Here is a 24,055-nt window from a genome sequence, read left to right as displayed (position 1 = left end):
GGCCGAATGGCCTCCTTCCGCACTGTAGGGACTCTATGATTCTAATTATATCAACCCCACTGGCACATTTCCTGTTTATAACTGCAGAGTTGATTTGTCAGTATTAAGTCAATTGGTCTGAAGTAACAACTGTGAAAATCTGATCACGACCAACACAAGTGTTTAGAATGCCTGTACGTTGGCATGCAAAAGAAAAACATATGTTGCAGATTGTACCGAGGAGACAAGAAATCAACGCATGTAAAAATCAGATCGGAGATGCAGAGTTTGAGGCTTGTTGATCAGAAACATTTGGCTTGCATCATTTTGTCAGACGTATCCAATAAAACCCCATCATGGAGAAAGCCTCAAGTAGTACTAGATCCTGCCCTGACTGTATGCTTGAGGCTACGAGGGGAGAAATCAGTCAGGTCATGATTGTCTTTCAGTGTCAACCCTTGGAAAATACATCCAAATACATTTCCTGTGCAGACAGGACTGATTTGGCTGTGCTGCCTTCATTAGAATTTTCTAAAAGCCGTTTGCCAAAGGATTGTGAAACTTTTCAAGTTAGCAATTATCACAGCAGTACGGTGGGCTGTCCAGTTTAAGTCCAACCACAATGCATGTCTTGTCAAATAGCCAACACAGGCCCAAAATGAGACATTTATTGGTTTCCGTAGGTAGAATACTCAAGATATGTAAAAAAATAAAGCTGTAATTAGTAAAACTTATTGTTTATATTGCAAATTTAGTAACTAGTCTTCAAATGAGATTAAGTTCCTGCAACAATAATTGAATTATTTTCAGTGTTACTTCTGAAAGACTTTAAGCTGATGGATAACACTGAATTGCTAACATTTTCTGTCCGTTGATATTTTCACCTAGTTTCATGGGCTTTACAACCAACTTCCAGGCCTCAAAGATACCATGAGCTAACACCAAATTTTTTTATCTAAATGTGGAAATTCAATGTATTAGCCTCACTTAGTTGAATTATGAATTAACCTTTTCTTCTTTCTTTCTTGGGTGGCAGGATGGCCCAGTGGTTAGTACTGCGGTCTCACAGCACTAGGGACCCGGGTTCAATTCCAGTCTGGGACCACTGTCCATGTGGAGTTTGCACATTCTCCCCATGTCTGCGTGAGTTTCTTCTGGGTACTCCAGTTTCCTCCCACAGTCTAAAGATGTGCAGGTTAGGCTATGCTAAGTTGCCCCTTAGTGTCAGGGGGACTAGCTAAGGTGAATGCATTGGGTTGTGGGGAAAGGGCCTGAATGGGACTGTGGTTGGTGCAGACTCGATGGGCCAAATGGCCTCCTTCTGCTCTGTAGAATTCTATGATTTGTGTACAAACTGTCTGTTGGCTGTAGTGTTTGCAGGGTGAAGTGGCTAGGATGAAACTGGTTTGGAGAATGTGATGCATAATTGAACATGACAACTTCAGTCACTATTTTGTTCAGGGTTGCTGACAGTAAAATCGAGAGGGTGTGGCATGAGAAAAGCATTGATGTAGAATAGAACTTGAAATCCACCATTTCAGCTGTAAAGCCAGGCAAAGTAAGTATGTTCTAACTCTGGCCAGGTTGAAGGCAGTAAGAAATCTCACAACTCCAGGCTGAAGTCCAACAGGTTTAGCAAAAGTCCTAGCTTTCGGAGCACTGCCTCTTCATCAGGTGAGTGGTGGCTTTTGCTACCAAATAAACCTGTTGGACTTTAACCTGGTGTTGTGAGACTTCTTACTGTGTTTACCCCAGTCCAATGCCGGCATCTCCACAGGTTGAAGGCACCATGTTTGATATTTGATATTATTGAATGAACTTTCATTCAGGCTAATATCAAGTACTTTTCACATAGCTGAATGAGTGCAATGCTAACAACACTCAGGAAGCTCGACACTATCTAAAACAGCCCACTTGATCGGCACCCCACCCCCACCTTAAACAGTCATCCCTCCACCACCACTGGTGTGTTGAGACGGTCCAAGCAGTTGCTAAAGACAAAACCAAGACACAGAGCTTTTCTTTATCGAGAGATATTGTTGACTTTGTTGAGTCTCACAGCTCTGCTCACACACACAGCCAGTGGGTCAGTTAATCTATATTTATATACTCCTTTTAATGATAACAAATGATCAATAAAATAAACAAATTAAAGAGGGGTGACAGACCCTAATGGGACACTGTAACTAACACAAGATGTCAAAGGAAACTTAATGAATGCAAATTAAAATGTCACTCTCACAGGTGATGATGCACTCCAGCCTCTACAATGCCACTGTTACAAATCTCCAAGTGTATGACTTGAACAATGCCCTTTACCTGTATATTCTAGCTATATAATTAGCTCAGTGGAGGCCCTGTGCACCATTTACAAGATTAACTGTAGCAACTTGCCAAGCCTCCTTCAAAACCTGTGACCTCCACTCACCAGAACAAGGGCAGCAAGACACATCGCAACACCACCATGTGCAAGTTCAGCTCCAAGTCACACACCAGCCTGATTTGGAGCTAAAATTACCCTTTCATCACTGCACTTTCCATCCTAACAGCACTCTACGTGTACCTACACACAAGAAATGCAGTTATTCAAAGGAGAAGCCTCATCACCAGCTTCTCAGGGGCAATTAGGGATGGGCAAGCTCAGGTCCCAAGAATGAATTAAAAAACCCTCTCCAGCTGTGGCCATATTATTAAACGTGGTGTACATACTTTACTTTCCATCCTAGCAATTTGCCCCAGTTCTCAATTCAAAAAGAACTATTTTGAATAACATCTGGGACTTCTCTAAACAATAAACAGCACTACAAGTTAGAGTCACAACATCTTAAAGATGAGGCAGAGCAATGACAGAGAAGGAAGTAAATCCTGTACCTGAAATCCCACTACCTCACTCAAAAATCTGTGAGCCGAGAATCAACCTGTACAATCTCCTGAATGGCCGTGGCAAAAACTCTCAGCCCTGAGTAGATGAGTAGAGGGACAGCCAGTTCAGTGTGCAGCATGGTGGTTAGCACTGCTGCCTCACAGTGCCAGGGATCCGGGTTCGATTCCTAGCTTGGGTCACTGTCTGTGTGGAGTTTGCACATTCTCCCCATGTCTGCAGGGATTTCCCCCAGGTGCTCCAGTTTCCTCCCACAGTCTAAAGATGTGCGGGTTAAATTGATTGGCCGTGCTAAACTGCCCCTTAGTACCAGGGGGTCTAGCTAGGGTAAATGCATGGGGTTATGGGGATCTGGCCTGGGTGGGATTGTGGTCAGTGCAGATTCGATGGGCCAAATGGCCTCCTTCTACACTGTAGGATTCTATGATTTTGCTACAGCCCACAACTCAAAGCAGTGTCTTGCTTGTGGGATACCCACACGAATACTCCAACACCTTGCACCACAAAATGGTGGGGCAGAAGATTTTCCATTCACTTCCTTTGCAAACCTTAAGCCAATAGGAACAGATCTGATCACTTAATTTGGTCTATAAATGGTGAGAAAACCTTGCTTGCTGTATTTAGCCTGAGGGGTAAGAAAAATTAATGGGAAGGTGGGCTGCTTGGTATGAGCACGACTACTTATTCTGAACATGGAGGTAAGTGACAGTGAAAGAAGCGGAGCCCTTTTTGCGAAAAAGTACGCCCATAATGTTATGGGGCTGCAGCTGCTCCTGGGGCAGTCCATAGTTGTGTCTCTTGCTAAGACAGTCCTGCAGACTCAAAGCACTTTGCCGAGTTAATGATGTTGCTGGAAAGACCTGTAGAAATTGAAATTGTGTTTGTGGTAATGAAGAATCCCCCCCTTTTCTCTTCCCCCTTTCACAAGCCCAAAAGGATACCATCTGACAGTTAAAATTAATTTTAAAAAATGTTAGATTTGATAGTATAACTACTACCCACATCAACTTGATCCTCATTCAAATCTACAGTAGCAAAAATTGCTACCAGCACAACTGGCTATTCGTTTTTCTCCAACATAGTAACCTCAGCAACATTTTATTATGTTAAAACTTCTAAGACCCTTTTGTGTTAAAGCCCCATTGTTCCCTCAGGACAGAAATATTGCTTGATTTTGATCCAATGGTCAAAACGTTTAAACATATGTTTAATGGCTGCACGCATAGGAGCAGAAAAATGTCAAACCTCTGTATACAAGAATCATGTGTAAAGTTGCTGTAAGGCAGTAGACAAAGGAAGGAAGAGCCAGCAGTCAACAATCCTGCTCGGTTTTAACCTCCACAGTGTTAATATGGGCCAAAACTGAACTTTCTATTTTGGGGGCGCAATACGTTTGGACAAAGCCAATGGTACTGGGCACATAACCGTGGAGACACGACAAAATGTAACGCAGATAATTAATATTAATCTCATTCATCACCGCGGATAGATAAAGCAGCTTTGTCTGGATCGAGTTATTGAAAATTAAGATGCCTGTTTGCATACAGGAGCCACATTGTTCCAATCTGTCCTCCAGCTTGATTTGCAGTGGTGCAGGCATTTTCTAAATGTACAAGTTGAACATTAATGTGGGATCTTGGCCTAGCATAATTCCAAAGACAGGCAGCTGCACTGTGCTGCACTTGCACTTTGGCAGGTCTCCCTAGGGAACAATGAAATATTAACTCACCTGGCTGCTTGTGGAAATCCCATCCTGTATAGTGTTACTACCACAGCACCACCAAGCCCGATGTTATGCTGCAAGGCGACCTTTGCCCCAGGAACTTGCCTCTTCCTGGCTTCCCCTCTCAGCTGCCAGCACAGTTCAGCACACTGGGCCAGGCCTGACAATCAAACACAGATACCATCGAGTTTTAAAGCTATCACATACAAACTCACTGCCAAAAACAAACACCTTTCAGATTAAAGAGATGATGGATATTACATTAATTTAAATATCAATGTGTACACTAGAATCTATATTTTTTATACATATCTATAGTATATGCAAATCATAACAAGTTTGTGCTGTACCAGATTATACTGTCAAATATTTCCAGCGTTCCCATACAGAATGTGAAATTGGAAGAAATTGCTTCCAAATTTTGGGGCGGAATTTTCTGGCTGCGCTCGCCCTGAAACCGGAAAATCCTGCTCCAGGGCAAAGGACCTTTCCATGGTCCGTCCCTCGCCTGCTCTGATTCCCGTGGTGAGCGGAACAGGAACATTTGCCCCGAAGTGTCTGATAAAGAGGATTAGCCTGGAGTCACTTCAGCAATTGAAGATCAATTTCCAGGACACTGCTGACTGCAATTCTAGAGAAAAATCATTGGGACGTTAAAACTGCTTTGATTTTCTTTAGAATTTCTACTTAGAAAAACTATTGAAAATGGGAAGATGGGGAATGGGGAATGGTGGGGGGGGGGTGCGGGTGGGATTGGTAGACAATACCTGTTTGGCTGACAGTCAAGCATCATCCAAATGGGTAAGCATTTTGCTTTCCTATTGGTGTACATCACAAGGATGGAAGTATTGACCAATGAATGACTGCAGCATAGATAAGTCATAGTGGGCAGCACAGTAGCACAGTGGTCAGCACTGCTGCTTCACAGTTCCAGGGACCTGGGTTCGATTCCTGGCTTGGGTCACTGTCTGTGTGGAGATTGCACATTCTCTTTGTGTCTGCGTGGGTTTCCTCTGGGTGCTCTGGTTTCCTCTCACAGACCAAAGATGTGTGGGCTAGGTTGATTGGCCATGCTAAAATTGCTCCTTAGTGTCTTGAGATGCATAGGTCAGAGGGATTAGCTGATAAAATATGTAGGGATATGGGGGTAGGTCCTGGGTAAAATTGTGGTCGGTGCAGACTCGATGGGCCAAATGGCCTCTTTCTGCATTGTAGGGTTTCTATGATTAAAGGAATATCTTTAATCACTGTTGGCAACCATATTGGCAACGTCAATATGACCAAAATTTACAAGCTTTTATCTACTGACCAAGCTAGGGGAGGTGTGGCTTATGTGTCTGTTTCATATTTAAAGACTTTCAAGCAGTTTACTTAAAGACACTGACTGAAGAATATAGGGAGTTTTCCTGTCCCGCCCACCATGGGAATTGTAGCGTGTTGGCGGGTGTGGCAGACCGCTCAAAGGTCCTTTGACGTCAGGCAGGGTTTTCTGGAAGGACTCCCCTGATGAAGGGGAAATGCTCCAAAAGCTTGTGCTAGCGAATAAATCTGTTGGGCTTTAACTTGGCATTGTTGTGCCTATACCAATCCAATGCTGGCAACTCCACATCATAATTCTATACGTATAAACAATTGTATTTTATGTCTGTTCTACTACATTGTTACATCTCAGTACTACTGGTTGCCCAACTTAAATGGGAAAGATGTAGATTGGGTGGTTACACAGATGTGGGAATAACACAGCTATACAAGGGGTCATGTCTCAAGAGGGTGAGAGTTCTCCCAAAGCACAGTCAGAGACACAGCATGTTAGAGCTGCTTGGGTACATTAATAAACATCGACTGTTGTTAGTTCCTGATCACCAGTTAGTGGAAGCCAATGCTTTCACGCCCAACCTTGATGAGATGATCCAACACTGGATCAGCGGCCTATTCAGCCTTTTACAAACTATAGCAGCGAGTGTTTGACAACAAAGACCTCCAAGTCAACAAAATTCTTCACGGTCAGAGCAGCAATCATCAGTGCACTCCTGTACTGCAGTGAGGCCGAGACCGTGTATTAATAATAGGTAAGAGTGCTGGAAAAATTCCATCAGCAACATCTCTACCACATCCTTTGGCTTCAAGGGGGAGAAAATCAAATATATGCCAGTATCCTTTTTGAAGCCAGTTCCACAGATGTTCAGACAAAACTCCTGCAAAATCAGCAACATCCACCCTATTGAAATCATCTGATTGGCTAATCCTGTTTTCTCAATTCTAGGGAAGGACAAAGAAAGTACTTCAAGGAAATTCTCAAGCTCCTTAAAGCACAATAGCATTGGGTTTAAAGAGTGGGAGAAGCTTGATCAGCAAACTAGCCACAACTTGTCCACTGAGCTCCGTTGTGCTTTGAATCCCAACACCTTAATCTTGAAGCAAAATGATAACAGAGAAGGAAAGAAAAGGAAACAAATCCTGCACTCTGAATCCCCAACCTCTTTGTGGGAAGTCCTGCCCCATGTATCCAAATACCTTCAGTTGAAAATCAGTCTTTTGAGTTACACGAAGACCCATGTCAGAAACTCGCAACAGTGAAGCCGATGAGAAACACAAGGCGTTACTGAGAAAGACAGCTGGAGGATATTGGTGAACTAATAACTGCAGTATCATAGAGGTACACAGCCCATCACATCTACACTAGTCAAAGACAAACCACCTAACTATTCTAATCGCATTTTCCAGCACTTGGCCCATAGCCTTGCGTGCCTTGGCATCACAAGTGCACATCTAAATACTCCTTAAATGTTGTGAGGGTTCTTGCACCCACCACCCTTTTATTTTGAGTTCCAGACTCCCATCATCCTTTGGGTGAAAATGTTTCTCCTCACATCCTCTCTAAATTTCCTGCCCCTATCTTAAATCTATGTCCCTCCACCAAGAGGAAAAGTTTCTTGCTGTCTACTCTACCAATGCTCCTCATAAATGTTATAACATCTTAGTCACGTCCCCTTTCAGTCTCCTCTGCTTCAAGAAAAACAATCTCTCTTCATATTCAAAATTCTCCAGCCCAGTGAACATCCTGGTAAATCTCCTCTGCATCCTTTCCAGTGCTATCGCAGTGTATAACAATCAAATTCAGGATTTTTTTCAATCTAGTAAGAACAGCAGTGTGGGCTTTCTGAAACAGTGTTTGTGAAGGAGCAATGATTCTAAATCACATGATAAATGGTGGAAGGAAATAGCTGGACTTGAAGAGCAGCAGGAACATTACTAAGGCTAACAGCTGTTCCTAATATTGCCCGCGCTACTGATTCTATATTTCCTCATAAAGAGGATATTGGAAAAAGCAGAAGATTTTTGGGGCCTCGAGATCGAAATTAAATGTATTTTTGTGAAATAGCACATACAAGATTCGTTATGTAGAATTACTTCTATACTGGTAACATGAAAATAATCATAAATCTGGAAAATTATCTTAGCAATTTGGTTTTAACTGAAAATATAAGCCATGTTTTTGAATGATGTGCAACAGATGGGACAGAAAAATGTTGATAAAGTAATTTATTTTTCAGCTGCATGATTCAAATGATATTCCATCCCCCTTCACTGATGAATGGTCTCATGCACCTGCCAAATATATACATATTTATTATATACAATACGTGCGTTCACAATATCTACTGGGAATATGAACTCCTAATTTTTACCAGCTGGCTTAACTCTGTCACAGAGAGAAGATCAGAAAAAGCAAACATATTTCCATTTTAAGAAATTACATTGAATTTGACAGCATAGAAATCAGCCAGACACCCAACAGCTCTGTGCTTGTGCTCCAAACCTGCCTCCTTCCATCATACTTCACTTCTTCATCTCAACAACATATCCCTCTATATACTCTCTCTCATATGTTCATCAATTAAGTTGAAACAAAATTCTATTTTTGAGAGGTATCCTTTTACTGCCACATCGACAAGTAAAGAACATTAATTTCTCCATGTCCCTGATTATCCTGGAGGGCCTGACTCCCACTAAAACAAAACAAAGAACTATATCCAATTTCTTTTTGAAATCACACAATGTTTTGGTAGTTAAGGCCAAAGCATTGGGCGTTTTCAAGAAGAAATTAGATATAGCTCTTGGGGCTAAAGGGACCAAGGGATATGGAGGGGGGCAGGCGGGATCAGGATATTGATCAGCTTGATCAAACTGAATGGTGCAGCAGGCTCGAAGGGCTGAATGGCCTACTCCTGCTTCTATTTCCTAAGTTTCTCTGTAAAAACACCTGTGAGTTCCTGATTGCGAGTGAGCTGACAATATGAACATATAGAAGTTGAGAAACGGATCTGTGTGGCAAACATATGAAACTATCTGACGCAATCTTCCCTGCCACTCTCAGGTAACTTTTCTCTTTGAGATAAATGATGATCTTAGGTCCTGGTTTTGTGGCCATGATGATGATGATGGTGTTGCTGATGTAAGCCAGAGAACAAAATTATTGTTTAAGAACAGGAGTGTTCATGCCATAAAGGGGATCTCATCCATTCCAGTTGAGATCTGGACTATACAGGAACATTTCAAGTTCAATCCTTTATTGAATTAGCTGATCAAAGTCAGCTCAATGATTAGGAAAAGGAAAATATTTTGGATTTCCTTGCTATCCAGTGAGTTCTGCTGGAAATGAACATTTTAAATATTGAGTTTAGAGAGGTTCAAGCTCCCTCTCTCCCATGATTGGAGTCACCTAGCAACACTTAGCATCAAAATTCAAAAATTAGTATTGCAACTTGAGTAATTTCAGTATCTTTGGGTTGGGAGAGCAAAAAGTCTCCAAGCTACTGTGATATAGCCACTAAGCCCATTGCATATTAGGAGAGCACTTGTTCTTATTTCATATCCTACTTTCCAGCCCACTGCAACAAGAACTGAACCCTGCTAGAGTAGTTACAGTAATGCCAGAAACCCTCTAGTTCCTGACCGCAAAGAGTATCAAAAGACCACCATTAGATTGGAGAACATCTGTTACTGTATCCCACAAGATGATGACTTCTGGTCAAGATTAAGAAAAAGATTATTGTTATGTTTCAATTATGATATTTTACATGCATTCCCCTGTTACAATTCAGCTGCTTTTCTAACTATATCTGTATGCACAATGTGTAGAAAAATTCAAACCAGGGACAATGTTAAAACTCCATTTCAAAATCAATAAAATGCATAGCTTTTACTGCGCCTTCTGCAATTTGTAAAATAAAAAGAAATGACCTCTGACTGGCAGTTTTTTCATCCTGTTAAAATCTTCCAACCGACAAATTCTCAATAGTAAAATTATTGGTCACTGCTAATATGGTGACCATATGGGGCGTCTAAAAAAAGATTAATTTCCTGTTATGAAGCCAAAGAATATGCTTTCCAGATGGAGTTTGATGTAAAATGTTAGGAGAAGACTCAAGCTGGTAAAATATGAAAAGCAAATTAATCAGAAGATGTGGGGTGGTTTCTAAAAATATATAAATAAGGATGTAAAGCCAGGGAGGATTAAAAAAAATGACAATGTTGATTTGCATTTAGTAAGTTACTTTCACGAAATGGACACCTGTCAGCTTGCAAGTGAAAGATTAGTTTGGTTTTGAGGCTATTAACGTGATATTGAATTTTCATAACCTCGGGGAATGTGTAAAATTCAACCAACATATGGAGAGAATGTACAAATTGGCTTAAAACGAATAGAAAACAGCGAATTAATATATTAATAAAGCACTGTAAATCTATTATTCATAGAATCCCTACAGTGCAGAAGGAGGCCATTCAGTCCATCAAGTCGGTACTGACCACAATCCCATCCAGGCACTGGGACCAAAGGAAAGCACCTCATTTAACCCATATTCCTTCTTCATTTTCCTCTTTGTACATGAAACTACAGCTTTGGAGACCACCATTTATGAACACGACACAGCATTTCTTTCTAAATTCAACCAAGGGAGTTTTCAATTTTGAAAGTAAGATATTCTGATGCCATAAAGATATATTTTTAAGAATGACACGAAACTCCTGAAGTATGACTTTAGATCTGGAGCATCTGAAATTTTGGGCATAAATGTAGAGTCCATTCAGAATTAGCACAACTTCAATAACACGATTCAAGCTGTACTTTAACACTGTAGTGTATGGTATGTTAACGAGGGCAAAAGATTTCTGTGGAATTTTTATAGAAATCACTGAAAAAAAATCAGAAAAATTCAGGTTTGGTGTTAAAAATTCTCTCCTATTTTCTTCCTTCATGTCCTGAAGGTGGTGACTTATCTTAGAACATACGCTGCGATTCTCCCATCACAACCTGCAACTTTTCTGGCTGGTTGCAGTGGGAGATGTGCGTCGCTGGCCTTGCACTGGGATTTGCGCATGCGCTGGGAATGCATGCGCATCTCCAGACAGGTGAACAATCAAACTATGCTGGAAACCGGTGGATAGGCTGGTAAGCAATTTGAATCTTTTTTTAAAATATGTTTTAAATGTATTTTAAATCTAATTATCAGGAACTTTCAGGTCCCGATTGAATCTCCCAGCCGGCCAGAAGTACTTAATTCCGGTGGAGTTTAGACTACCTCCCCATGTCCAGGAACCTAGTGGGAAGCCCTGCCAGAATGAATGGGAGTGAATTGGGGCCCCCAAGGGGTTGGGTGGCAGGGGAAGTGATGCCCCCTGGGCATGAGCACTCAGGCAGTACCAGCCTGTGCCCCCTGGCACGATCCAAGGGGCAAAGTGCCCCTGCCCATTGGGCATCAGGCAGTGCCAAGGAGCAGGGTCTAGGGACAATCGGTGGGTGTAGGGGGTGCCACTGCTACTCTACAGATAGGATCGGTCTGGAATGGAGGGCAGCGATTGGTGTGGGTGAGGTGTGGTCTGCCAGGTGGGATTTGTCTCTTGGGCAGGGGGCGGGGGGGGGGGGGTGTCTGCCGGGGTGATCGCCAATGCTGGGGGGGCTGGACATCGGGGCACTCCGGGATGATGAGGGTGGGGGCGGGTGGGGAGGTGGTGGTGCTGGTGGTGGTGTCAAGGTTAGGTCGGGAATTGCCGTGGGTAAGGCTGGAGGGGCAGCACTGCGAAGGTCCTGAGCTCTGACAGATCAGAGCCACTGCACATGTGCAGAGTTCCAGACTGTAAGACTCTGGAGCAAATAGGCCCCGCCCCCTGGGTTTTTAATGATATTCACGACTGTGACCTCTGCAGTGCCCAGTGTGCGGAGATTCAGGTGAGAAGCTGAACTGACAAAACAGTCAGGATCTAAAACAATTTTCCTGCCAACTCAGTGCTTTTGGGAGAATCGCGGCCATGGTTTCAAACGCATGCAGCCATTCAGTATCTGATTAAGTGGTCATTCTTCATGCGCATGTACAGATCATGCCAACGATCTATTCAATTATATATTAGAGGCTGGGCCTGTCCTCATTTTTGGCAGTGCCACAAATGTATTTTCCAGCAGAACTCACTGAATAAGCAACTAGGAATATGAATGCTGGTTTAGCTTTTACCCCTAATATACCAGAGTTGCTGAGGACAACCATAACCCCCCCATCACTACCTGTCTGAGTTCAGCTAACTCAGCAGTGACCTACTTTTCCCTTTCTTTGAATGCTAACACGATCCAATCTTTCAGAAAAATATCACATGGAGAAATAATACTACAAAGATCTGATGAGTAAAAGGGACATTTTTTAGAGACATTGGTCTCCGGAATCTGTATAAAGTACACGGTTACTCTCAGGTTCCACTGGCTGATGGGTTCCAGCAATGGCAGTATAGCACAAGATGGTAAATATTTATAGAGAAACGGGCACAGTAGTCTTGCTCATAAAGAAGCTAAGCTACTCTGTTTTGTCTTTGGAAAGTGTCAATATCCAAACCTTACTAAGCTGATAGGGTGTGCAATCAGAATTTAGTTCCCAGCCAATAAACAAAGGCTATAAGATCACTAATAACAGGCTGAAACAAGCATAACTCAAATCCAAGAAATAGTCATTTCATCAGTCTGAATACATTTCACAGTTTTTCAAACGAGGGAATTGTAGAACTGGCAAACTAACCCGGTAGATTTACAATTGTCTTTATATCAGTACACCTGCCAACTGGAAGCAGCAAAGGTAAATAATTTCATAGCAACTTTTGAGCCATCCAAATTTGAGTGAAGCCTAAACAGATGGGATGAAAGACTTTTTCTCTTGGACAATTTTAAAGAGACTGGAAAAAAAAATGAGTTGAGCGAAAAGAGTTTGGCAGGGTCCAGTGCAGTTCCCACTGGACACCAAGCATAGAACACAGAATACGTCACTAAGTTGCAACTTGTACTGTACTGGAGTATCTTCCTCTGCAAACATTCATAAAATAGGGAAAAATAACCAGGATTGGGATTGAAAAGAACAACAAAAATCAGGTACATTTGGAAATAGATTACAGACTGTTATATTAGCCAATATAGCTGGGGTTGGGGGAGGAAGGTATCAGATCTGGTTGTCAGGGCCTGGTGGGGAAGGGGAGTTAGACCGAGGGAGTGGGTGTGCACAGTGGCACAGTGGTTAGCACTGCTGCCTCACAATGCCAGAGACCCGGATTCAATTCCCAGCTTGGGTTACGGTCTGTGTGGAGTTTGCACGTTCTCCCCATGTCTACGTGGTTTCCTCCGGGTGGTCTGGTTTCCTTCCACAGTCTTAAAGACGTGCTAGTTGGTGCATTGACGCGAACAGGCGCCGGAGTGTGGCAGCTGGGGGAATTTCACAGTAACTTCATTGCAGTGTTAATGTAAGACTTACTTGTGACTAATAAATAAACTTTAAACAATGCAATATCGCCAGCAAAGCATAACTCTGTTTCTCTCTCAACAGATGTTGTCTGACCTACTGAGTATTTCCAGCATTTTTTGCTTTTATTCAATATGCTGTGAATTCCAAGCTCCAGGGCTCGGAATAAAGATGGAACAGCATTGCCCAGGAAGCACAAACTTCCGATAGGCAATTGCCATGCACTGGGAAACATCCGAAAATACAAGTTCAATTGCAAACTTCGGATGGCTCTGACTGTTACAGCAATAGTTACCCAGAAAAGTTTAGATGAATTAAAACTACTTCTGTCTTTTGGTAGTTATATTCCAGACCCACCGATTACCAACCCTTTGGATTTACCCCCACCACTCCTCACCATGGGAACGCCGACTACCGCCCACTCCCCTCTTCCCTGCCAGCAGAACACAACAGCCCCCTGGCTAGCACAGCACCCCCACCCCATCTCCATGGACTCTCTCTCCCTACTCCCACAGGAGTCTCTACCCATAACCTGACTAACCCCACCTCCCCAATGGGCACTCCATCTCCCAATGGCCTGAATGCTGACCTTTCTGCCCTGCCACTCAGCCAGGCCCACTTCCCCTCCATGCCAACCCCACCAGGCCATGCCCAACACCTATCTGCACCCACTCCCTCAGCCTGACTCCCCATCCCCACCAGACAACCTGGTCTGATATCCTTCCTCCCCCAACCCCAGCCAGGCCTAAAAACCACTCCCTCCAGCCAGGCCCGACTTCCCTTTCCACCCGCTGCTTCTATCCAAGCCCAACACCCCTTTGCCCTTGTCCTGGCCAGATTCCCCTGTTCATGTCCCAGTCAAGCTTGTCTTCAGCACCCTCCCTCCATAGCAAGGCATGACTGCCTTAATTGGTCGCTTAAGAGCTTTAGTTGGCTGAGGGGCAGAAGGTAGTGACCGACACCCCAACCCTGACTGAATTTGGGTGGGGAGGACCGGTGAGCATTATATTCCACCTATACACACAAAAATGTATGTATGAATACTGACAAAGACCAGGCTAGAGGCAGGGGCTACAGTTAGTGGGTCCTGCAATCACCTTCATTTCAGGGCCTCTGGGCCTCCCCCCAACAACCTCATCCCATGGAATGCAAAAGTGGAAGCCACAAAATGAGGAAAAATGTGCACAGTTCAATATGACAAACTGTCTTTTTGCCAAGTTTCGTGCTCTTGCCTTGCCATGACTTCTTACTCAATCCACAACTCAAAAGGGCAGAAGAGTTTCTAAGAAGCCACTGATCATGTAAGGAATTGGGCTGCTTACATATACACAAAGCTTTTAAAGAAAAGCTAGAGTCCAAAACTGGGTTTTCTGGTCCAGATTTTCTTCTTGAAAATGATGCTTCGTCATCGGCAAACTGGAGAGCTGGCCAGCCTACTCTTATTTGGCATGAATCCTCTTTCCATACTACAGACTGAGAGGTTATGAAACAAACAAGTTAAACCCTCCTCACTTTGGGGAGTTTTGGTCTAGTAATTGCTCAATTTGTTTTTCCAGACTTCTCAAAACAGAGACATTGATATCTTACTGCATTTCCATTGTGGCATGTGATTTAAGACTCAGATATGACAATCTATTAATTCCTCAGACTGGCCTGCAGTGAATGTCTTCTGGTGCGATGGTGACATTCCTACCTCTGGCTTAGAAATTGTAGGTTCAGGTCCCATGCCAGGAATTGCTGGTCATGGAAGGTCTGCTTATGATGCAGCTCAGCAGACGAATAGTCAGCTAGCTCCAAATCCTTCCTGGCTACTACCCATGGGAAAAGTGTGCATGAAGATGTGCTTAAAAAAAAACTATCTTCTGTGCATTTTGTAAAGGCTGAGTTTGGTGATGCTGCAACTGCAGAGGATGCTCTTTTTGCACATATATCTGCACTGCCTGTGATATCAAAGCCAGTGTCTGATTTTTAAGAGCTTTGGCTGTTAAAATAACATGTCTGCAGAAAAGCTGAGGCAGATGTATGGAATTTCCTCTGGATTAGGTGCCATGTCAGAAACAAGTCAGTAAACTTTGCTGCACATTAATTCCCATGCGGCAAAAAACGTTCACCAGCTTAAGCAATGTAATTTTCTGCATTAGAATTTTGCAAAATCTGATCTAAAGGCTGCCTTGCATGTTGTGAGATGCATTGTTATTTTGGCATCCTGGTAATGGTCAGATAAGACTGCAATTCGCAACGGCCAGAAATGGGAGTATATGCCAGGCGAGGCTTGAGAGAGGGCCAGCTAGGGCGCGAGGTGACGGAGGGAATGGGCCAACAGCAGGCATATCGTGATGGAGAGAGGGCTGACATTGACTAATGGATGCTCACCATGACATCAGTGGTAGGAAAATGTGTGCAGATGCAGTGCAAGTCAACTGCATGTGCGCAACTGTTCCTGGTGCCTGACTAATGGTTGCCTGGAGTTACAATGATTTGAAAGAGACTCAGCAACAATGTTATTTTGTAAATTGGCACTTACAAATTCACTAATACAGTTTGTGCATTAGTGGAAATACAAGAAACGATATATTTCCACAGGACAATTGGAGAAAACTTGCCTGGAGAACGATAATAAACTTTCCTTGTATTGAAGACAAAGTGGTGTGCAACTTAAAGGTGATGGTAATTCCAATGATGTTGGTGGTGTCCAGTTACGAGCAGCATTATTTTAAACAGCATCAGAACCTATTTATTGTAGGTTACAACCCATTATAGAATTAGATGAAAGTAGTTGAAAAAAAATGGCTTGTGTGTCATCTGATCAGAGAGTGTAAAGTTTAAGAACAATTTTCTGTGGAATGCGCTCTTTCAAGTTCCCTATAACCCTCCTTTTGTTTAATGCATCTGTATGTCGCATTAACTCAAGAAGCTAATCTACCAGCAACCCAGGTAACCTTTCAAGTTTTCAATAATGTTCATTAATTCAGGTATAATGCCTTGGTCAGAACTCTTGAGAGCAGTGTGTTCAGTTTTGGACACCTTACCTGAGGAAAGTTGCACTGGTCTTTGAAGAGCTCAATCCAAACTCACAGAGTGACACTGGGGCTTTTAACATTTATTTTATTTAATTATTAGCGTCACAAGCAGGCTTACATTAACACAGCAATGAAGTTACTGTGAAAATCCCCTATTTGTTCATGAGATGTGAGAATCACTGGCTGGGCCAGCACCCATTTCTCATCCCTAATTCCCCAGAGGTGATAGTGGTGAGCTGACGTCTTGAAGCAAGTGGAGGGTGTCCCATCACACTGGTGGACAGGCTTTGGAGAGTCAGGAAGTGAGTCACTTGTTTCTAAATTCCCAGCCTCTTACCTGCTCTTGCAGTCACAATATTTAAATATTGTTCAGTTCAGTTTCTGGTCAATAGTAACCCCAGGATGTGGATAGTGGGGGATTCAGCAATGGTAATGCCATTGAATGTCACGGGGTAATGGTTAGACTTTCTCCTTTTGGAAGTGGTCATTGTCTGTTGCCTGTGTGGCACAAATGTTACTTGCCACGTACCAGCCCAAGCCTGAATGCTGTCCAGATCTTGCTGCGTGGAGACATGGACTGCTTTAGGAATTGTGGAGTTGCAAATGGTACTGAACATTTCATCAGTGAATATCCACACTTCTGACCTTATCTTAGAGGGAAGATCATTGATGAAGCAACTACAGATGGTTGAGCCTGGGACACGATCCTGAGGAACTCTTGCATTAATGTTCTAGAATTGAGATGACTGACCTGCAACAACCATCTTTCTTCATGCTAGCTATGACTCCAACCATAATTGAAGCTAAATTATGAAGGTATAAATTTGATTTGCATTTCCTTGAGTAGAGAAGATCGACATATGATCTGACTGAAGTGTTTAAAATGTCACAAGGATTCATGAAGGCGAGTACAGAGGAAATGTTTCCTCTGATCAGGAAATCAAAATTAGAACCAAGCTATTTAGAAACAATATCAGGAGCACATTCTCCGTACAAAAGATAATCGAAATTTGGAATTCCCTCCTCCAAAAAACTGTGGATGCTGGGACTAGTGGAGATTTTAGAACCGAGATCTCGAGGTTTTTGTTAGCTAAGGGTATCAAGAGTTATGGATCTAATGAAGTTGAAGCACAAATCAGCCATGGTCTAACTGAATGGTGGGGCAGGCTTGAGGGGCAGAATGGCCTATCTCTATTCCTACATTCATATGCTCAACAGCAATGCACCCCTGATTTCTTTCTTCTTGGTTCAATTAACACATACCATATTGCATTACATCAGCCCAAAGATGTGTTGCAATCAGTAAGATTACTATTAATTTCTTACACTAAGGGTGCGATCGTACTGACCGTTCAGACCTCATTCCCGCTGCGGCAAGGTTGGAGAATTTGGCAGCCAGCTAAATCTCCCTTACTGCAGCAGGATGGGAAAATCCCACCAGCATGAACGGGGATAAGATTCCGCCCAAAGTGTCAGTGTGGAGAATACTAACAATCGAGGTTTTTCAGTCAGCAGCAAAGCCTTGCAGAAAGTTGCCCACAAAGTTCGAGCTATTGGTGTGGCATGGATTTCCCCTTTCCTGCTCTTTGTTTGAATTTGGCATCCAATTAACAGGGTTTCCAGTCACCCAGCAACGATGATATTATCAAACGGAGAAAGCTGCAGCAAGTCACATTGAAGAGTTCCCACAGACAGAGTGTAGAATGCACTAATTATCCTTCACCGATAATTAATTGCTCTGAGAGGTGAAAGAAATAACTGGGGATGAACAGATCACTTTCAATCAGCAAGCAATATTACAGCTCAGACCAATCTGTTTGGCATATCTATCTGTACATAAGAATACCTGTAGCACCCAATGGGTGTCCTTTTGATATCAGTCCGCCACTTGGATTTATGACCCATTTTCCACCATAAGTATTATCTCCCTTGTCAATCAACTGTGCAGCTTCACCTAGAAGAACAAATACCAACCAACTTTAAATTAAAAAGCATTAGAAACATTAACATTACTGTGAAATATGTTTCAGGAGACCAGGGTACCTGATAAACCATTATATGAATGCTGACATTTTTTTCTACATTTCAGTGACAAAGCTTTAAATGCTTCTAATGTTCACCATTTCAATTCTGGTAGAACCTGTTAAGTAATTTTCGAACTGCCATGGTAAATTTCTGCCTGTGACTTAATCTTCTGCAGGTACTAATTCACGTTGGCATGATAGTGCATATGTGAACTTTGACACAACAGTCAAGTGACAAATCTTTGTGAGTCCAGATGATGAATGCTATCAAGCTACTTCAATGTAGGAGCTATCACAGTCAAGACAAATCCTTGTGTTCAACATCCTCCTATACGCATTCTACAATACAGGCTGCTGAACAGCAATCAGGAATGCAAACTGTAGCTGACTTTGTTTCCTTGTAAGGAATGTAGTACTTATTATTATATCCTCAGCACTATCCATAACGAAGTTGGCAAACTAGAACATTTGTATAGTATGCAGTATAGCGCCACAGTGGTTCACACTGCTGCCTCACAGCACCAGGCACCCGGGTTTGATTCCTGGCTTCAGTCACTGCCTGTGTGAAGTGTGCGTGTTTTCCTTGTGTCTGCGTGAGTTTCCTCCAGGTGCTCCGGTTTCCTCCCAACTTTCAAAAGACATTCTGGTTAGGTGCATTGGCCATGCTAAATTCTCCCTCAGTGTACCCGAACTGGCACAGGAATGTGGCGACTTGGGGATTTTCACAGTAACTTCACTGCATTATTAATGTAAGCCTACTTGTGACTCTAGTAACTAAACTTTAAACTTTTCAGTACCACACCATATGATATAAATTGTCTAGTAGGTAATCAGAAAGCTACAAATGGAAAATCATGGGCACAATCTTACTCGCCAGTCAAGAATGGCTTTATGCCCAGAAAGAGTGCGAAACCTATTTACATGGAATCGACTACATTTACATGTAGTTACCGGGTTCGGCACAGCTGCCTCCACCCTCCGGGATGCTTCTGCCCTCACTGGTGTAATGTCACACCCGTGAGAATCACTACTGCTCTGCAGTAGCGGGGACCAGTGCCCAGCTAGCACACTGGCGGAGGCAGGTAGGGCACCATAGATGTGCCTGAGGCACTGCCAAGAGGATGGGGCTATGATGGGGAAGCCTATGCAAGGGGGAAGGTGGGAGGGGTGTCGTGCAAGGGAAGGATCTCTGCAATCATCTCATCTCAAGGACATTACTGCAGGAGTTCCTCAAGGTAGTGTCCTAAGCCCAACCATCTTCAGCTGCTTCATCAATGACTTTCCTTTCATCATAAGGTCAGAAGTGTGGATGTTCAGTAACATTCATGACTCCTCAGACACATATTCAAATGTAGCAAGACCTGGACAATATCAAGGCTTCAGCTGACACGTAACAAGTAACATTCACGCCACACAAATGCCAGGCAATGACTATCTCCATCAAGAGAGAATCCAACCATCACCTCTGACATTCAATGGTATTATCATTGCTGAATCCCCTACTATCAACATTCTGGGTGTTATCATTGATCAGAAACTGAACTGGACTAGCCATATAAATACTGTGGCTACCAAAGCAAGTTAGAAGGTTCCCCAAAGCCTGTCCACCATCTACAAGACACAAAGCAGGAGTGTGATGGAATACTTCCTACTTGCCTAGATGAGTGCAATTCGTACAACACTCCAGACACCATCTAGAATATAGCAGCCCACTTGTCTCCCCTTCCACAAACACTCATGTCCTTCATCACTGACAAACAGTGGTAGCCATGTGTACCATCTACAAGATTCACTGCAGGAACTCACCAAGGTTCCTTAGGCAGCACCTTCCAAATTCATGATGACTACCATCAGGAAGGATAACCTGGGAACACCACCACTTGGAGGTTCCCCTCCAAGTCAGTCACCATCCTGTTTGGAAATATATCACCATTCCTTCACTGTTGATGGGTCAAAATCCTGGAATTCCCTCCCTAACAGCACTGTGGGCATGAATTGCAGCAGTTCAAGAAAGCAGCTCACACTACCTTCTGAAGGGCAACAAGGGCTGGGTAGTAAATGCTGGCCGAGCCAGTAATGTCTGTATCCCATAAATGAATTAAAAAATTATATTATCCGTGGAATCCCTACAATGTAGAAGGAGCCAATCGGCCCATTGAGCCTGCACTGACAACAATCTCACCGAGGCCCTAACCCCGTAACCCCACATATTTGCCCTGCTAATTCCCTGACACCAGGGTCAATTTAGCATGGCCAATCTAAACAGAGGAGTTTGTGCAGAAACTTCAGCATAAGTTTACCAAGGCAAAACTGTTCCGTGTCCAACTCATTCTACGTGCATTTTACCAGTTGTGACCTTAGCAGAAATTTCATGCCTCAATTCCCAAGACATTGCTGTAGTGAGATTCAACAACACACCAATGCACAAATTAACATATACACAATAATCCCCGAGCTCCAGAGAATTCAATATAATGAGATATCTAATGGAAAGCAGCAAAGAACACATTTTACAAAACAAGTAACAATAATTGGTCATTTATAAGTCAGCACAGATGCACAACAAAAATATCATAACTATAATTTGCAGATGCCTTTTTCATTTCATATATTCATTGGCGTTTTACAGCATAGAAGGAGGCCATTCAGCCCATTGCGTCTATGCCAATCAACAATGATCTGACTACACTGATCCCATTTTCCAGTGTTTGGCCATAGCCCTGGATATTATTGCAGTGCAAGAGAATATCTAAATACTTCTTAACTTTTATGAGAGTTTTTGATTCAGACTCTCACCATCCTCTGGGTAACAGAGGTTTCTCAACTTAACTGGAAAAAGTGCCTTCCTATCCACCCTACCTACACCCTTCATTATTTTATAAGCCTATATCAGGTCCCTCCCAACCTTCGCTGGTCCAAGGAAAACAGCCCCAGCCAATCCAATCTTTCTTCATAGCTCTTTGGACTGCGGGAGAAAACCGGAGCACCTGAAGTAAACCCACGCAGACAGGTGGAGAATGTGCAAACTCCATACAAACAGTGACCAAGGCAGGGAATCAAACCCAGGTGTCTGGTGCTGTGAGGCAGCAGTGCTAATCACTGTGTCACTGAGCCGCCCAATACACACATACACAAACACATACGTAATATATACACACACACATACATACATATTATAGTATATACTGATATATAGCACAATTGTCTTTTCTTGAAAAAAACAGGAAGATTAGAGGCGCAGCTAGTTAGTGCACTGATAGAAATAGAATTTCAATCTAGTTAGATTAATGGGACGAATGTCATCTACATTTGAAGTCTGCAGTGTATAAAATTATTTCAAGACAGTTTCAAATGTATTGCAAATGGTGCATATTCACAGTGCATAATAAGAAAATTAGCAATTCATTTAAAACATCCAAATAGAAGTGGGTTTTGCATACAGAACTGCCACTTTCAGGTAATGGCGTACAGGGGTTATCCAGTCAAACTGGGTAAAAGATCACTGGTGAGATAGCTTTCCTGGAGTAATCCAGGTTTGTTTCAATAACCGGGGGTCAGGAGCGAGGGAGTTACAAATGCTTCTGTAAAAAGATGAAAGAAATTGGGAAGTCAATTAATGGTATGCTCTGCGCACAGCATGCAAGGGCAGGTCTGAATATGGGAAAAGGCTGATTTCATTACTTTTTTCTAATTTTTAAATCTAAACTTTTATTTAGCCAGTTCTTAGCCAAATACCCTGCTGCTGTAACAGCAATGACAACCAAAATGGGAAAATAATCTATGTAAATGTATAAAGAATAAACAGGAAAATTAATATTAATACCTATAACTCACAAGCCTAAAGAGGACATTATGGGTGAGATTTTGCAGCCTTACTTCGGCGAGACTGGAAATTCCCCCCCAATGTCAACAAAGATTTCTGTTGTCAGCCCCTTGCCCGCGCCCATTCCAAGGCGGGTGAGGTAGTAGCCTGGCCTATATCAAACAAGAAACATTATATTTCTTAATAAACCTCCAATCACAACTTATTCAGCTCATATCACTCTTCCCAGGAACATGTTGCTTGTGGCAAGAATAACTCATTAATAGAACCATCGTAAGTTAAGTTGCAGTACAAATAAATAATTAACTAAAAGCAATAATTACCTTCAGAGCAAAGCCCAAGAGCTTCATAAGTAATGAGCTCATTAGCAGAGAAGCAATCATGAAGCTCAATGACATCCACATCACTAGGCTTGAGACCAGCTTTCTGAAAACATCTTCTTGCTGCCTCCTTGGTCATGTCGAACCCAACCTGCAAAGTAAAAATAACATATATCTCTTTCATTTTCTTCCTTTCTAACCTAAGTGTATTAGTCTATGCTGAGGCAGTGATAAGTGTGCCAAAGTACAAGTTTAAAATGTATTTATTAGTAACACAAGTAGGCTTACATGATGTTACCATGAAAATCCCCTAGTCGCCACACTTCGGCACCTGTTCAAGCACATTGAGGGAAAATTTAGCATAGCCAATGCACTTAACCAGCCCATCTTTCAGATTGTGGCAGGAAACCAGAGCATCCAGAGGAAACCCACGCAGTCATGGGCAGAATGTGAGGTCTCCATACAGTGACCCAAGCTGGGAATTCAACTCCGGTCCCTGGCTTTGTGAGGCAGCAGTGCTAACCACTGTGCCATCCATACTTAACTCCATTGATAATCCTTGCAGTACAATTCAAAACAAGTGCAGGAATTCTACTAGCCACGGAATCGGAGCTGGCGAGGGGCAGACAATTGAAATGTTTGTTGACTTCGGGCGATGCTGTAAAATCCCACCCGTGGAGTATAAAACTGGCTATTTAACTGTAGGGGTATTTCCATCGAGCCTATCCTAGAATACTACAGTCCATTCAGTGTATCGAGTCTGCACCAACACAATCCCACCCAGACCCTATCTCAATAACCCCAAGCATTTACCCTGGCTAGTCCCCCTGATACTCAGGGGCAATTTAGCATGGCCAATCCCCCTAACCAAACAGCTTTGGACTGTGGGAGGAAACCACAGCATCTGGAGGAAACCCACGCAGACATGGGGAGAATATGCAAACTCCACACAGAAAGTGACCCAAGCCAGAAATCGTGATGCTGAAGTGCAAACCACTGTGCCACCCCACATCACATTCTTGCCCAAGGTATATGTATTCCAATGGAGATCTCCTGATTCCTCCTGCCTAGTTCCTGGATACCAACTTGAAAGATGCACTCTTGATACCATTCTTGCAATGATTAGCTAGCTAATGACACACAAGAGTCTGAATGGGTCAGTTCTATCATAAATGGTGTACTTACCAACTAGAACCTGATTCAATCATTTTGCTTGCACATATTTTACAAGTTTTCCAGTCACCAATGAGATCCTATAGCGGTTAGACTGTAAAATAGCCACACAACGCTGGCTGGAGTACCACATGAAATCTATTACGAATAAACAAGAACCTAATTCTAGCTCTCTGCTTTTAAACATGTTTATGTTCTTGATGTGAAATATTATATATACTCACTCACAAGTGAAAATCTTAGATGTAGCCTGTAATTGTCAACACTGGGTACGATTATTTTCAAGCGAACTACATGGAGCACATGTGACTCATCATAAAAGAGGGTATTCATTCCAC

At 42.7% G+C, this 24,055-nt stretch overlaps 1 protein-coding gene across 2 annotated transcripts in view; it reads right to left on the bottom strand.

Annotated features, from left to right (window-relative positions):
• The window catches only part of scp2a (sterol carrier protein 2a), a 90,765-nt gene that overhangs the window by 37,459 nt on the left and 29,251 nt on the right, over window positions 1–24,055 (bottom strand). For both annotated transcript variants that reach the window (XM_080195548.1, XM_080195550.1), the window contains exons 10-12: window positions 22,548–22,695; window positions 18,224–18,331; window positions 4,590–4,743 (exon numbers count right to left, since the gene is read on the bottom strand). In XM_080195548.1, the coding sequence (XP_080051674.1) occupies window positions 4,590–4,743; window positions 18,224–18,331; window positions 22,548–22,695 (410 nt within the window). The remainder of the gene's footprint in view (window positions 1–4,589; window positions 4,744–18,223; window positions 18,332–22,547; window positions 22,696–24,055) is intronic.

This window comes from Carcharhinus amblyrhynchos, chromosome 9 (assembly GCF_965287045.1).
Source record: "Carcharhinus amblyrhynchos chromosome 9, sCarAmb.v2.hapA, whole genome shotgun sequence".
Taxonomy (NCBI): domain Eukaryota; kingdom Metazoa; phylum Chordata; class Chondrichthyes; order Carcharhiniformes; family Carcharhinidae; genus Carcharhinus; species Carcharhinus amblyrhynchos.
Note: the sequence above shows the minus strand (reverse complement) of the source record. Positions and strands in the feature narration are given on the sequence as shown.